At 53.8% G+C, this 16,079-nt stretch overlaps 1 protein-coding gene across 1 annotated transcript in view; it reads right to left on the minus strand.

Moving 5' to 3' along the window:
• IL12RB2 (interleukin 12 receptor subunit beta 2) overlaps window positions 1-14,572 on the minus strand; it is a 19,351-nt gene extending 4,779 nt beyond the window's left edge. The window contains exons 1-15 of the mRNA XM_050977189.1: window positions 14,121-14,572; window positions 11,250-11,315; window positions 10,012-10,332; window positions 9,518-9,632; window positions 9,042-9,217; window positions 8,705-8,844; window positions 7,934-8,078; window positions 6,286-6,365; window positions 3,667-3,883; window positions 2,944-3,144; window positions 2,260-2,361; window positions 2,027-2,182; window positions 1,269-1,406; window positions 879-966; window positions 149-248 (exon numbers count right to left, since the gene is read on the minus strand). Coding sequence (XP_050833146.1) covers window positions 149-248; window positions 879-966; window positions 1,269-1,406; window positions 2,027-2,182; window positions 2,260-2,361; window positions 2,944-3,144; window positions 3,667-3,883; window positions 6,286-6,365; window positions 7,934-8,078; window positions 8,705-8,844; window positions 9,042-9,217; window positions 9,518-9,632; window positions 10,012-10,332; window positions 11,250-11,315; window positions 14,121-14,241 — 2,166 coding nt within the window. The 5' untranslated portion in view covers window positions 14,242-14,572. The remainder of the gene's footprint in view (window positions 1-148; window positions 249-878; window positions 967-1,268; window positions 1,407-2,026; window positions 2,183-2,259; window positions 2,362-2,943; window positions 3,145-3,666; window positions 3,884-6,285; window positions 6,366-7,933; window positions 8,079-8,704; window positions 8,845-9,041; window positions 9,218-9,517; window positions 9,633-10,011; window positions 10,333-11,249; window positions 11,316-14,120) is intronic.
• Between the last annotated feature and the right edge of the window lie 1,507 nt (window positions 14,573-16,079).

Below are 16,079 nucleotides of genomic sequence, written 5' to 3' on the forward strand. Positions count from 1 at the left end.
TAGCACATCCTCCAGTCTCCTCCAGCGGAGATTATCTGCTGCTAGAGATTGCTGGATTTGCTGCTTCAGGAGATTACTGGCTCGCATTGCTCCAATTGCTTTTTTTAATGAAGGTTGTGGGATTAGAAGGAAAACCCCTCTAATTTACCTTGGCAGCCGCTAAGCTCTTGGCCCACGTGGCGTTGGCAGGGTCGGGAATGGCTTTGCTCTGCCACTGTGGCAGGAGGAGGGAGAGGAGCCCCTTGAACCTGCAGGGGGGATAAATGCAATTAGAAACCTTGAACGGTGAGACCTGCAGCACCCTTGTGCTCCTCGGGTGTGGAATTAACCCAGGTGTGATCGTGGATCCACCCTCAGAGGCACCTGCAGAGCTCTTGGCTGGGTGGGGATCATTCTCAGGGATTGCTCCCCTTCAGTTTGGTTTCAAGATATGGTCGAAAATTCACAGTACCTATGGGCTACAGGTGTATTTTAAGCTCAGAGCCTGTTTTTATTATCATTCATGTACTCTGAAACCTTCATTTTGAACAATCCTCACTGTTCCATGCTCTTGAAAGGGCATGATCATCCTGTAGGACAAGGGAAAATGGTTTTAAACTAAAAGAGCGTTGATTTAGATTAGATAGGAGTAAAGATTTTTAAAATGCACTGGCACAGGGCGCCCAGAGCAGCTGGGGGTGCCCTGGATCCCTGGCAGTGCTCAAGGCCAGGCTGGACATTGGGGCTGGAGCAGCCTGGGACAGTGAGAAGTGTCCCTGCCATAGCAGGGGTGGCACTGGGTGGGATTTAAGATCTCTTTCAACCCAAACCTTTGAGGGATTTAATCCCTCCTGGTAAAACCCCGGTTTTATTGGGACACAGCTGATGGATCCACTCACACTCTCCTTGCTGGAGGCACAGAACAAAGGCAGGCTGAGAGGATGAAGAAGCTGCCGACGAGCACCAGAGTCACCCAGCCCCCAGCACCTGGAATGCAGAGCAGCCACCATTCAGCTCCATCAAAAAGAGGAAAAAAACCCCAAATATTTCTGTGCTCTGTGTATAAACCACCCTTCACCACAGAGGAAACACCTCAGCAAGCACTGGGAGCTTGAAGGCAAAGAAAGAGATTCCACATCTCAAACCCAGCTGAAACTGCAAATCTTCAGCACCAAGAGATCCTCAGCACCCTTGGAGAGCTCCCGTGGCTGCAGAGGAGCAGGAAAAGCATTCCCAGAGAGCGGGAGAGGGGATCCAAGGGCAAGGAGTGCCCTGGCAGCTGTCCTTACTCTCCAGGCAGAAGCTGTCGCTGTTGCCCCGGGGCCCCTCCCCGGCCGCGGTCTCCGCTGTCATCCAGAGCTCGTAGTGCTCGCCGGGCTCCAGGTGAGGGAGGTGCAGGGAGCGAGGAGCCTTCCCGGCGGGAACGGCTGGGGGAAAAAAAACAGGGATGGAAATGGAGAGCCTGGCTCGGGATTTACTGCCTGCAGCTGGAACGGGGCTCTGAGCGAAGGTAGGAAAGGGAGGAGGACGAAAAAGAGGAGGAGGAATAAGGAAAAAGGAAAGGAAGAAGAATAAGAGGAAAAAGGATGAGGAAGAAGAAGAGGAGGTGGAAGAGGATTAGGGAAAAAGAAAAGGAAGAAAAGCAAGAGAAAAAAAAGAGGAAGATGAATAGGAGGAATAGGAAGAAAAGGGGAAAAGAGAAGGAAGAAGAGGAGGAAGAGGATTAAGGAAAAAGAAAAGGAAGATGAGTAAGAGAAAAAAAGAAGAGGAAGAGGAATGAGGAGGAATAGGAAGAAGAAGAGGAAGAAAGAAGAATAAGAAGAGGAATAAGAGGAGGAGGGAGAAAAATAAAAGGAGAAGAAGAGATGAGGAAGGTAAGGAAGAAAAAGATAAAGAGGAATAAGAAGAGGAGGAAAAAGAATAGGAGGAGCAGGGAGAAGCAGGGATAAATCTGATAGTTTCATGCTGAAAGTGACTTAGAGTGATCCCTCAGGAGACCCTCAGCAATGACAGGGCAGGGGAAGCATTTCCAGCCCCAGGCACCCACCATGGACCTCGGGCTGGCCCTGCCCATCCTTCCTGTGCAGGTAGATGTGGTACCCAGTGATGCAGCCTCTCTGCTGGGGGGCTGGGATCTCCTCCCAGGAAACCAGGACACCGCTGGCCCAGGGGGTTGTGAACATCTGGGGCCCAGCTGATGGGGCTGCAAGGCACAGGACCGGTGTTAGAGCTGAGCTTAAAACTCCTTACAAACACCTGGACAACATTCCTGGGGTTTACCTTGAGCTGTGGAGTTTCCCCTGACTGATGCTGCCTGCCCAGCTCTGTCCTGGTAAAGTGCAGACACGTTGATCTGATAGCAGACGTTATCTCTGATGTGCTCTGGGGGGAGAAATCACAGCTGCAGAGCTGCTGCTTCAAGGATGTGCAGTCAGGGCAGAAATATTGCAGCAGCTGCTTAAATCTGAGATAAATCTTGTGATTATTGATAGATCTTTCATAAAGAAGGCAAAGAAATTTTCTCTGATCTACTGAGCCTGGCAGAGCCTTACTGGGCTTTAAACTGAAAATTAACTGCCAGAGAGCAGGGATGGGTGGGATATTGGGAAGGAATTGTTCCCTGGGAGGGGGGGCAGGCCCTGGCACAGGGTGCCCAGAGAAGCTGTGGCTGTCCCTGGATCCCTGGCAGTGATTTTAGTAAAAATTATAGAAATACATAGAAGTATAGAAAATATATAGGAGATATAGAAATATACAGAAATATAGAATCCTAGACTGGTTTGGGTTGGGAGGGACCTCAATGGCCATCCAGTGCCACCCCTGCCATGGCAGGGGCACCTCCCACCATCTCAGGCTGCTCCAAGCCCTATCCAGCCTGGTCTTGGAGCCCAAATTCCCACCTGACTTGTTGCCAAGAATATTTTCCAACCAAGCTGGTGCCATGCCAGCCCAGGGTGGCATTACCTGCTATCACAGTGGACAGGTGGGACGGGGGCAGCTTGACCCAGCTGTGCCAGGGCTGCAGGCGTGGCTCCCTCCAGGGCTCTGCCCACTCCACCAGGTACCCCCCGACGGGCAGGGCAGCTCCAGCAGGGGGGCTCCAGCTCACCAGGATGCTGCTGTTCCCCAGGCCCACGGCACAGACCCGCTGGGGAGGGGGCAGATCTTGCAGGGGAGAACAAAACCCGCTGTCAGCACAAGGTTCTTGCAGCCTCAGGCAAACCAGGGATGTGGGGTTTGCTGGGTCTCGTCCACTTTGGCACCGTGGGAAGGATAAAATGAGTTATAGTGAAAGAGAAGGTGCTGATGGCAGGGTGAGGGTTTGCTGGCAGGAACAGTGACATTCCTGGCTTTTCTCATGGATGGGACACCCACAGCTCGGCCTGGCTGTGCCATCCCAAGCCCTGGCAGGTGCTGGCAGGGCACACCCCAACACCCTGCCCTGATGGAAGCACTGGGATGAGGAGCTGCTGCAGTGATTCCAGAGGAGGAATGGGGACACCCCAAGGGCTGGAGCCCCTCTGGCTGGGAGAGCAGGGGCTGCTCCCGCGGGAACCGCAGGGAAAAGCAGATCTGCACATCCCTGAAGTTCACCGAGGGAGCCCAAGGCGGAGGCACCGCAAGCCCTGCAGGGGTGTGGCGCAGCCGAGCGGGGCTGCCGGCCATGCCGAGCCGCGGGAGCCTCACCTGGGCTGCCCAGGTGTGTCAGCACGGCCGCGGGGGCCGAGCTGCCCCGCGGGCTGTGCGCCGTCACTGTCACCCTGTGGCCCGCCCTGGGGGTGACCCTGGAGAAGCTGGTCTGGGTGGTGCGGTGGGATTGCGCCGGGAGCTTCTCCTGCTCCAGGGACTCCAAGGTCACGGTGTAGCCCAGGATTCTCCCTCCTGCCTCCGACCTGCTCAGAGCCTGCGGGGAAAGAGCGTCTGTCACCGGCTGTGAACAAGGTGCTGCCAGCTGGGAGTGCTGGGGAGGGACTGGGGATGGGGGCTGGAGGGACAGGACACAGGGAATGGCTTTACATGGACACAGGGCAGGGATGGATGGGACCCTGGGCAGGAATTGTTCCTGGCAGGGTGGGCAGGCCCTGGCACAGGGTGCCCAGAGCAGCTGGGGCTGCCCCTGGATCCCTGGCAGTGCCCAAGGCCAGGCTGGACACTGGGGCTGGAGCAGCCTGGGACAGTGAGAGGTGTCCCTGCCGCGGGAGGGGTGGCACTGGGTGGGATTTAAGTTCCCTCCCAACCCAAACCATTCCAGGATTTATTTTTCCCACCCAATTTCAGTTTTGCTGTGAGATGCTGACTGCTCCAGCAGCAGCACAGCTGGGGACACTGAAACCCTTCCTGTCCTCAGGCTGAATTCACACTTTTTTTTTTTTTTTTTTTTTTCCACTGAAAGCCACACTTTTCACAAGGGAGGGAAAAAAAGATGATCAACTGCTCAGCCGAATTTGTTAAAATGAGCAGGTTTTGCCTGGGAGGAAAACCTTGGATTTTACTTAAAGTCACCATAAAGAATTATTTAAATTGAACCACTCAGAACTCACACCTCTGACAGTCTGTGGAACACCACACCCTGGTTTTAGCTCCCCTCTGGGTGCCTGCAGTTGTACTCTCAGTTTCAGTTTCCTGATGTTTCTGTGACATTAATTCATTTGTTTGGCTGATGTTTGTCATAACGAAACAAAGCACAAGGCACAAACCAGATGTTTGAAGTGCTTTGGCGGCAGCTCAGGACTGAGGCAGCACTGGAAAATTGCTGAAATTAAATTTTCAGCCCTTTTCTGGGTGTTTGTGTGAGAACAAGAGCACACCCTCGGTAGGAAGTGGTCCTGAGTGTCAGCCGGGCTTGGAGCTGCTGTGAAACCTCTACAGGCAGGTTATTACCCTGTTTTATGAATGGTGCTGCAGGAAGTCACTCCTGATAAAGAAAGTGCTGCAAGATAAAGGTCTGCAAGCTGAAGCCACAAACTCTGGGGTCACAGAGTTACATGAGAATTTCTGCTTTTGCTTGCAGCGTGGTGTGGGGGGGGGAACACAGTGAAAAAAAAAATATTCACCCAGCTCTGGTGGGTTTTAAACCAAATTCTGTGTGGAATGTTCCCTGTGGGGTCCCAGCCCCCAGCTCTGCCCAGCAGATCCCAAAAATGCTGTCAGCTGGGGAATCTGGAGAGGGGCTTGGGATAAAGGGATGGGGGCCAGGACACAGGGAATGGCTCCCACTGCCAGAGGGCAGGGATGGATGGGATATTGGGAATTGGGAATTGTTCCCTGGCAGGGTGGGGAGGGGCTGGGATGGATTTCCCAGAGCAGCTGTGGCTGCCCCTGGATGCTGGCAGTGCCCAAGGCCAGGCTGGATATTGGGGCTGGAGCAGCCTGGGACAGTGGGAGGTGTCCCTGCCATGGAGCAGGATGACATTCAGGATCCCTCCTAATCCCAATAATTCTGGCATTCCATGAAATTGCAGGCAGAAAAATGCTGATGGGTAAGAGGAGGAATAGGGAGGGGACCCTTGGTCTGTGTCCCTGTCCCTGGGAACTGGTGGAACCTTTGTGCTCTGCCAGGGTTCAGTCCTTCCTTGCCATCCTAAAAGTCATCATTTCTCCTCTCAGATGGCTCTGGTTTCATTTCCCCTCTCACTTGCCTGGGTTTTGCTGCCTCTGCTGGGCTGTGCCACCACCCTGAGCCCCCCTGGGATGGGACTGTGCCACCACCCTGAGCCCCAATGGGATGGGACTGTGCCACCACCCTGAGCCCCCTGGGATGGGACTGTGCCATCACCCTGAGCCCAAATGGGATGGGACTGTGCCACCACCCTGAGCCATCCTGGGATGGGACTGTGCCACCACCCTGAGCCCCCTGGGATGGGACTGTGCCACCACCCTGAGCCCCCTGGGATGGGACTGTGCCACCACCCTGAGCCCCAATGGGATGGGACTGTGCCACCACCCTGAGCCATCCTGGGATGGGACTGTGCCACCACCCTGAGCCCCCCTGGGATGGGACTGTGCCATCACCCTGAGCCCCCCTGGGATGGGACTGTGCCACCACCCTGACACACAGGGCTCAGCTCCTGCTCTGACTCTGGCAGTGGTTTGTTTTGTATTGCTGCATTTTCATTTGATTTTTATTTTTTCCCTAATAAGGACCTGTTATTCCCACTCCCATATCTTTGCCTGAGAGCCCCTTAATTTCCAAATTATAACAATTCAGAGGGAGGGGGTTTCCATTTTCCATTTCAGGGGAGGCTCCTGCCCTCCTTAGCAGACACCTGGCTGTTCCAGCCAGGCCATGGGGTTCACTGCACTCACCTTCCAGAAAAGGGAGAGGTTCTGGTGCCCCGAGTCCAGCTCCTGCTGCCGGTACCAGACATCCAGGGTCCCTGTTGGCACTGCAGACAAGGAAAAGCAGAGCAGTGGCAGTGGCTGGGGTTTGCAGCCAACAAACAAGTAGGTAAAACCCCTGAAAAAATTCAAATGTAATCTTTTAAATGGCCCTGAAGTGCTGCAGGGTGTGATAACCCAGGTTTGCTGTTGTTTGGCTGCTTTGGAGGTGGGATCAGGAGGAGAACAAGCCCTAAACCCAGGGAGAGGAGTTTGGATGTGCTGATGGCTTTGTCCTGACCTCAGTGATCTGGATGGCTCCCAAGGGAAGCCACACATCAAAGCACAGCATTAGCTCCTGTCTTTGCATAAATCTGAGGCTCCTGATGGTCCTTGGGCTTGGCTCCATCTATCCTAGAACAACAGGCAGCCTCGAATGAGGGTGTGTGGGGGATGTGTGGGATTTTCCTGTCCAATAAATGCCTTTGACAGCTTCTCTGAGGCAGCTTAAACTCCTGGTTCCTTCCACAGTTCTGACTGGAAACTCTTGATATTTTGAAGAACCCTCCCAAAATGACATCAAAGGGAAGATCTGGCTCCCAACATCCAGCATCAGAGATAAATATGTAAGGAAAGCTGAGGTGACAGAGGATGACAGAGCTCTGCTCCTCGAGGACCCTGAGCAGCACCAACTCATCAATTCAAACATCAATCATTAACAGCTGGAGCAGGGGCAGCTGGTGAACACCCAGGGGTGCAGCACAGGCACAAACCCCTCCAGGTCAGCATGCTGGGAGCAGCTTGTCCTGGAGTGACTGCAGAGAGTGACTGGAACAGAAACAAAAAGCAGGAGCAGAAATAAAACCAGAGCATTGACTGCCAGCTCCGAGCAGAAAAATCCGAATATGGGATTGCATCTGCTGCCCTCCAGCCTGGGTTTGAAAGCCTGTGAGCCACACGAACGAGGTTTTTGGCAGTTCACACAAAAAGGAGAAGGAACAGGAATATCTCCTTGGAAAGGTTTAATTTTGGGTTTGCAAGGAGACAACTTGTGGAGAAGTTCAGCTCCTGCAGCACAGAGCGGTGAGGATGCACCCAGGGCTGCTTGTCTGCAGCCTCCCCTTGCTCTGAGGGCACAAAGATCAGCTAAAAACCCCACGGGCAGGGTGGGGGTGACAGCCACAAACTCAGGGTGCAACGAAAAGGGGAGAAAACTGTTGAGAGGAAGGTGGGGGAGGCAGGGAAAAGTTCACACCTCCCGAATCAATCAATGCTTCTTACAGAAACTGCTTGCTGCTGTCACGGGGAAAGGGGAAATGGGTGAGTCAGAACAGCACCGGCCCAAGTAATTCACAAAAAAGAGCAGCCAAAGCCAAGCAGGAGAGCAGAGAATCACAGAATTACTGGGTAATCATCTCATTCCAACCCCCAAATCCTTCAGCTCTTCTCAGGGAGCTCTGGAAATTCCTGGTTTGGAGCAGCTTCACCCTTTGCTCATTAAAAATGCAATTTTCTTACAGAAACCTCTCCCTCTTGGATCGGAGTTTGCCTAGAAGAGCCCAGCAGCAGTTTGGGCTCCAGAGCTGGAGTTTGCTGTGGGTCTCCAGGGCTGGCTCAGGGCAGGGCAGTTCTTTACCTGCTGCTGGGGTGCTGCCCTGGCTGCTGCTCCAGTCACTCCACAGCCCCCGGCCCGGCAGCAGCCTGCAGCTCACCTGGAACTCGTGGGCTGTGTCGGGCTCCAGCCCCTGCAGATGATATTTCTCCCTGCTGAAGCTCTCGACCTTCAGTGGGGATGGAGAAATTGGTATTAAACTCCCAAGGAAACAAGGGCTGCAGGCAGCGAGAGGCTGAGTTACAAAATCAGACACAGATTTAAAAACAGCAGAGAAACCCTGAGCTGAGGCAGCCTCAGAAACTCCAAGAATGATGCAAGGAAATCATCAGGCCTGCAGGGCTTCATCTGAAAAATCCCTCACAGCAAAATCTCTGTCTGGGTGATGTTCTCAGCTCCCAGCAAAATGTCCTTTTTGTCACTTACAGTAAAAACTTCATGGAATGTTTGGGTTGGGAGGGAACTTAAATCCCATCCAGTGCCACCCCTGCCATGGCAGGGACACCTCCCATTGTCCCAGGGGCTCCCAGCCCCACTGCCCAGCCTGGCCTTGGGCACTGCCAGGGATCCAGGGGCAGCCCCAGCTGCTCTGGGAATTCCATCCCAGCCCTTCCCCAGGGAACAATTCCTTCCCAATATCCCATCTCAATCTACCCTCTTTCAACTTCCAGCCATTCCCTGGCTCCTGTCCCTCCATCCTCGTCCCCAGTCCCTCTCCAGCTCTCCTGGAGCCCCTTCAGGCCCTGGCAGGGCTCTGTGCTCTCCCCAGAGCTCTTTGAATCCCAGCAGGATTACCGTGCTCCAGCTGTGCCTGCCGAGGGGACGGTACCTCAGCCTGCAGTGCCGTGCCTGGGCCTCGTGGTGCCACACAATGGAGCAGCCGGTGGCTGAGGAATCATCAAATTCCACCCAAAAGTCAGGAGGGTGTGGCTTCACTGGCACCAAAACAGAGAGACAAACAGGGCTCAGAGGGGCAGCACAGCCCAGAATGGGGTTAGGTGAAAAATAGGATTATTGCTTTTGGCTGGATGGGGGATTTTTCCAAGAGCTTTAATGTTTAATGTTTTTCCAGGAGATCCTGACTGTCCCCCAAGGTCTGGGGCTGACTGAGAGGGGGGCAGTGGTGCCTTACCTATGTCTATCAGCATGAAGGTGAATGGCTGGGAAGAGGCATTTCCTAATTGATTGGAGGCAGAAACCACCACGGTGTAATTGGAGTCAAAATCCAGCTTGCTCAGAGCCCCAGAGCCAAACACCTGACTGGGAGTTTCCTCTGGAAAGGAAAAGGCATGGGTCCCGTTGGAGAGCCTGCAGCAGGAGCAAAGGATTGGTTGGATTTTCTGAGCAAGGAAGGTGAGCCCTTGGGCTGTGGGGTCAGGGAGTCACCCCAGGACATGGGGACAGGGTGAGCCCTGGGCTGTGGGGTCAGGGAGTCACCCCAGGACATGGGGACAGGGTGAGCCCTGGGCTGTGGGGAGAGGGTTCCCTTTCCAAAGGGATGGATTGGCACAGCCTCTTCACTGAACCCTGAGGGGGCTGCAGGCCATGGTGAGGAAGCTGCTGCAGGGGATAATTAGGCATTAATTGTATTTACACCCCAGCACTTACTCTATGCCGTAGGTAGTGTGGAGATAGGTGAGCCTGCCCTTGTGCCAGGTGCAGGTGGGATGTCCCCGTGTCCCCTTCTGGATACAGGACACGTTCCTGGGTTCATCTGGAGGATCTGAAGCAGAAATTCCTGTCAGTCCTAACACCCATGACCTTTCAGGGTCCTTCAGTCCAACCTGAGCAGGCTGCCCAGAGCTCCAGCCAGCCTGGCTCCAGTGGCTCTTCCCCCAAGACGTGGGTAGGAGACATTTGAGGGGATGCAGGGCAGCGAGGGCGGTGTCTGCTCTGGGCAGGCAGATTTGCTGAGCCTCTCTCCCTTCAGGAGTAACAGAGCTGCCCAATTCCAGCCAGGAATATTCCCAGTGGGAAGAGCCAGCAGCAGTCCTGGACAGAGCCACCCCCTGACAGCGCCTCACGGGCTTCCCTCTCCCACAGGGGAGCTGTAAGAAGTAATTAAGAACTTTAGGCAGTGATTAAGAAGGGATTTTCCTTACTCCCACACTGGATGTCGATTCCACAGATGAGTCTTGTCCTGTCCCCACAGATGTGCTTGCAGGTGAAGTAGTGCCTGCCGAGGGCAGTGACCAGGAAGGTTTTGCTCACTGAGCCCCCCTGGGCTCGGATTTGCTCGGAGCTGTTGAGGAAAATCGCTGCCCAGCACCAGCCCCGTGGGGCTGCCAGCTGGCAGGACAGGGTGACGTTGGTGCCACCAGGGATGGCACAGCAGGGGCTGGCTCTCATGGTCCCCTTGTCACAGACCGCAGTGGCGCCACGGGCGGCTCTGCTGGCACTCACTGCCCCCCTCCTGCAGGGTCCTGCAAGGGAAGGGCAAAACAGCCTCAGCAGGAACCCATCCCCTGCTGCAGGACAGGCTGGGCTCCAGCAGGAACCTCCCCAGGTGTTCACTGGAGAAATTCCAGGCTCTGCACAGGAACTGGTGGGACCTGTCTGGGATCAGCAGCCCCGGGTTGCTCCCAGTCCCCAAAAACCCAGAGAGCCCCAGGTAAAAACTGCCAGAACCCTCCTTTTGTTGGAGTTGGAAAAGTGCCTGGGTCAGTAGAGCTGGGGCAGGAGGTGCAGGGAGGACCCAGAGCTGCTGCAGGGCTGGAGCCAGGCTGGGACACCTGGGGGTGCTCACCTGGAGAGGAGAAGGATCCAGGGAGAGCTCAGAGCCCCTGGCAGGGCCTGAAGGGGCTCCAGGAGATCTGGAGAGGGACTGGGGACAAGGATGGAGGGACAGGACACAGGGAATGGCTCCCACTGCCAGAGGGCAGGGATGGATGGGAGATTGGGAATTGGGAATTGTTCCTGGGAGGGTGGGCAGGGGTTGGATGGAATTCCCAGAGCAGCTGTGGCTGCCCCTGGATCCCTGGCAGTGCCCAAGGCCAGGCTGGCACTGGGCTGGAGCACCTGGCACAGTGGGAGGTGTCCCTGCCATGGCAGGGGTGGCACTGGCTGAGCTTTAAGGTCCTTCCACCCCAAACCCAAACTCTGGGATTCTGTGAATCCATTTTTTCCTGTTCATGAGCTCTGCCTGTCCCGGGGCCTTTTCTCACAAACCCAACAGCTCTACCTGAAACTGAAAACCAAACAAACTCCCTGCATCACTTATTCACCCCAGAAAGGAAAATATTCACTGGCACTGGGGGTAGAAGCTGGAAAAACCCCACCCTAATTAGGCTGAGTGCTTCATCTGAGAGACACTTGCTGTGAAGGAAGAAGCCTCTCTTACCTGCTGTGAGGTGCAGCACCAGCCAAAGTGCTGAGGGCATGATCCGTGGAAATGGCATTTTGGTGCCTGGAGAGAGAGGAATTCCTGTTACCAGCTCCAAAAAACTGGGGATATTATGTGCAGATCTTTGTGGCTTTCTACATTTTTCTTCTGCTTTGCTACTTTCTACTTTATTGTGAAGTAGAAAGTAGTAAAGAAGAAAAAAGATTTGTTCAGAAAATCCCAAATGCTCATTTTTTGAGAGCTTTCCAATGAGCATTCCCTGGGTTTGCTTGAATCCAGAGGCTGTGGTGTTGAGCCTTGCAGCAGTGCCTCAGCTCAGCCAGGAGCTCCTCGTGTGGTGCCTTCTGTAGGTGATTCGTAAGTGCCAGGATGAGCAATCTCAGCAGCTTCTTCAGGGAAATGCTCTGCCTTCCACTAAGCCTGGGGGCTGTGTCAACAGCCTGCAAACAGCTGCTGCTGACAGCAAAGTGCCTGAAATACCCGAGAAAACGGGCAAAATCCAGCCTCAAATCCAGCCTCCAATCCAGCCTCACAATCCAGCCTCACAATCCAGCCTCAAAATCCAGCCTCAAAATCCAGCCTAAAATCCAGCCTAAAATCCAGCCTAAAATCCAGCCTCAAAATCCAGCCTGAAATCCAGCCTCAAAATCCAGCCTCAAATCCAGCCTCAAATCCATCCTCAAATCCAGCCTCAAATCCAGCCTCAAAATCCAGCCTCATTTCAGAGCCTTTGGTCAGAGAATGTGAGCTGTGATGGGAGTAAAGGATGAGAAACTGCTGAGGAACAACTCCTGCTCAGGGCTGAGAAAAAAGGAAATTAATGGGAAATTCTGGGAAATTAATAGGGGGAAAATAATGGGAAATTCAGGGGAATTAATAGGGAATTCAGGGGAATTAGTAGGGGGAAATTAGTGGGAAATTAAGGAGAATTAATGGGGGAAATTAATGGAAACCCCCCCCAGGTGGCCCAGCATTGCTGGTTGGAGGGTACTGAAATACACAGGGGGTGTCTGTGGGTACCAGCCTGGGCCTGTTTGTGCTCTTACCCCCAAAAATCTCATCAGGGCCAGGCCACCCTCTGTGGCACCCCGAGGATGTGCCCCAGGGACTCTGGCTGTCCCTGCAGCTCTGAAATGAAAGCAGCACAGCTCAGAGCTGGCTTTCAACCCCACTTCTCCCTAAAAAACCTCTGCTCTGCTTTCCAAGAACTGGCAGGAACAACAAACTGGGCAGCAGAGGAAAGAGGAACATCTCAGTCATTTCAGGCAGAATAACCCCAAATTATTTGTGAAATTTGTGCCCTGAATCTCACACATGCCCAGTTACTGACCCTGGCTGAGCTTTTGGGGAAGCTCTGTGAGGACAGTGGCACCTCAGGTCACCCCAAACCTCGGGGCTGTCCCACCCGAGCCCAGGGCTGTTCCCAAAGCTGCCAGGAGTGGGGGATGGAATCAGAGCCCAGGGGATGCCAGGAGGGGACAGCACTGCTCAGGATGGGCCTTGGGCACTGCTCTCCTGGGGCTGCTCCATGCCAGCCTGCAGGGAACATTGGGGATGGTGACAATTCCTGAGCAGCAGCATGGCCGGGAAAACACAGATCCCGGGACAGGAAAATCCCGGGACAGAAGCACCCCAAGGCAAAGGAAATCTCAGGTAAGGAACACCCCAGGGCAAAGAAAATCCCGGGACAAGAGCATCTCACAGCAGAGAAAATCCTGAGTTCGAAGCATCCCAGGGCAGCAGCATCCCAAAGCAATGAAAATCCCAGAGCAGGAGCATCCCGGAGCAGGAATATCCCAGGGCAGGAGCATCCCAAAGCAGTGAAAATCCCGGGGCAGGAGAATCCCAGAGCAATGAAAATCCCAAAGCAGGAGAATCCCAGGACAGTGAAAATCCCGGGGCAGGAGCATCCCAAAGCAATGAAAATCCCGGGGCAGGAGAATCCCAGGGCAATGAAAATCCCAGGGCAGGAGGAATCCCAGGGCACTGAAAATCCCGAGGCAGGAGAATCCCAGGGCACTGAAAATCCCAGAGCAGCAGCAGCAGCATCCCTCGGGGTGCCGCCTTTCCCTGCTGCCCTTGGCCGGGACTCGCCCCTCGGCACAGGGGGATGCCCAGCCCCGGGAGGCTCGGGGTACTGCCCAGGCACCCCCCGGTGTCCCGGCCGGGGTCACTCACCCCGAGCCCCTCGGGGGCTCCCCCGGCACCCCCCGGTGTCCCGGCCGGGGTCACTCACCCCGAGCTCCGCGGCCGCTCCCAGCTCCGCCTGTGCCCCGCCCGGGCCGGGGGATGCTCGGGACGGGAAAGGAAGGGAAAAGAAAAGAAAAGAAGGGGGAAAAGGAAGGGGAGGGAGGGGAGAGGAAGAGGAAGAGGAGATAATAAATAGAATTTTTGCTCAGAGCGAGAGGCTCGTCCAGAGGCACATCCACTCTCATTTTAACTTCTCTGTCAGATGATTTTTGCTTTTTCTCATTTTTTTCAGCACTCCCACAACCCACTGCCACATTTAACAGAGTTATAAATGAATTACTATCTTGCTATTGTTGTTCCTTCTCTTTTCAGGCCATCAATGACATAAATTCAGTTTTTCTGCCTGATTGTGATCAGCTTTTCTTACCTCGGACACCTCAACACGGGTATGTTGGGGCAGCTCTAGAAATGAGGGGACACAACATTTGCAGCCTCCAGGAATCCCAAATTTTGCCTTTGAGCCTCCAGCTCCTTTTCTCCCCCCAAAACCCAGGAGCAACATTTGGGCTCCTTTCCAGAGCTGCCAATAATTATCATTAATTTGCTGGGGGGGCGGGGGGGGGGCGCTGGGGGAGTTAATACCCCACAAAATTCCGAAAATCAAAAGTTCTTTTTTACCTCTTGTTTCCCCTCTGTCTTCATCAGTTCCAGTGACAATTCCCGATTTCCAGAGCCCTCCCAGCTCGGCTGCAGCTGGGCGGGGCAGCGCGGGGGGTTCCGTGCGGTGCTGCCGGTCCATGCGCTCCGCCCGGCCCCGCCGCTCCCCCGGGAATGTTCGGGGCCGGAGCGGGGCTGCTCCGAGGGCAGGTGCTGATGGATGGCTCAGGGCATCGCGCTTGTATTCTAGTGACAGGCAGGAGGAAATCACCAGTCCACCAGTTGCTTCCTTTTTACTTCTGTTTTTTTCTTATTTCCTTTGTCTTCTCCTTTTGAAAAAGTTTTGGGTTTTTTTTTAAGTTTTCTTTCCATTATATATTTGCTTTCGACTTTTCTTTTTTCTTTTCCCCCTTTCTCTTTTCTTCTTGCGTATTTTTTCTTTGCCTTTGTCTTGTTTTCATTTTTTCTTCTTTCTTTTTCTATTGCTTTTTCTTTCTTCTCTTTTCTTTTTCTCCTTTTTCCTTTGTCCTTTTTCCTTTCCTTTTTTTACCCATTTTCACTTTTTCCCTTTTTCTCTTCATCTTTTTTATCCTTTTTATCTTTTTTATCTTTTTTGTCCTTTTTATCTTTTTTATCTTTTTTGTCTTTTTTATCTTTTTTATCTTTTTTCTTTTTGTCTTTTTTTGTCTTTTTTGTCTTTTTTGTCTTTTTTGTCTTTTTTGTCATATTTTTATCTTTATCTTTTTCATCTTATCTTTTTATCATCTTTTTCTTTATCATATTTTTTATATTTTTCCCCTTTCTTTTTATCTTTTTAATATTTTTATATTTTTATCTATCTTTTAATTTTTTTATCTTTTCAATCTATATTTTTATCGGTTTTATGTTTTTTATGTTTTTTATGTTTTTTATCGTTTTTATGTTTTTTATCGTTTTTATCTTTTCCTCTTTCTTTTTCCTCCTTTTTCCTTTCCTGCTTTCCCCTCTCCCCCAATTTCAAGCACCCAGCTCTGCTTTTCCTCCTTCCTTGGCTCCTCTGAGCTCAGAGCTCAGACAGAGCAGGGAGGAGCCGGTGCAGGGCAGAGCGCGGAGCAAACCCCGCGTTCCCTGCTCGCTGTGTCCGGCGCTCCCGGCTCAGGAGAGGCAGAGCTGCGGGCCCGGGGGAGTCCGGGGAGGGAGCAGGGGAGGGGAGGGAGGGACAGAATCCCAGAATTCCGCAATGGTTTGGGATGGAAAGGACCTCAGAGCCCACCCAGTGCCACCCCTGCCATGGCAGGGACACCTCCCACTGTCCCAGGCTGCTCCAACCCCAGTGTCCAGCCTGGCCTTGGGCACTGCCAGGGATCCAGGGGCTGCCCCAGCTGCTCTGGGAATTCCATCCAACCCCTGCCCACCCTCCCAGGAACAATTCCCAATATCCCAATCTCCCACCCATCCCTGTCCTCTGGCACTGGGAGCCATTCCCTGTGTCCTGTCCCTCCATCCTTGTCCCCAGTCCCTCTCCAGCTCTCCTGGAGCCCCTTCAGGCCCTGCCAGGGGCTCTGAGCTCTCCCTGGATCCTTCTCCTCTCCAGGTGAGCACCCCCAGGTGTCTCAGCCTGGCTCCAGAGGGGCTCCAGCCCTGCAGCAGCTCCAGCAGCTCCTCCTGGTGTCCATCTGTGCTTCCTTGGAGCCTGGCCGTGGAGCTGGGGCCGGGCAGAGCTGCCCCCAGCTGCAGCAGCAGGAGGAGCCGTCCCTCCCTGCAGGTGGCTGCACTGGGGTCCCCTCAGCAGTGGCTCGGTGTTTGTGACTCTGCTGTCCCCAGCAGGATGGAATGAGTCACCCAGCCTGGAAAATCCCATTGCTCACCTTCCCCCGAGCTGCCAGTCCAGCCGAGGGAGGGCCCACGGCAGAGTTTGGGAGATCGGGTGTGCACCACACACATCCACGGCTGTATTCTCCAGAGGCTCAGCCCGCGGGCTTCCCTCTGTGCTTGGGGCAG

The sequence above is a fragment of the Serinus canaria genome, chromosome 8 (genome assembly GCF_022539315.1).
Source record: "Serinus canaria isolate serCan28SL12 chromosome 8, serCan2020, whole genome shotgun sequence".
NCBI classification, from domain to species: domain Eukaryota; kingdom Metazoa; phylum Chordata; class Aves; order Passeriformes; family Fringillidae; genus Serinus; species Serinus canaria.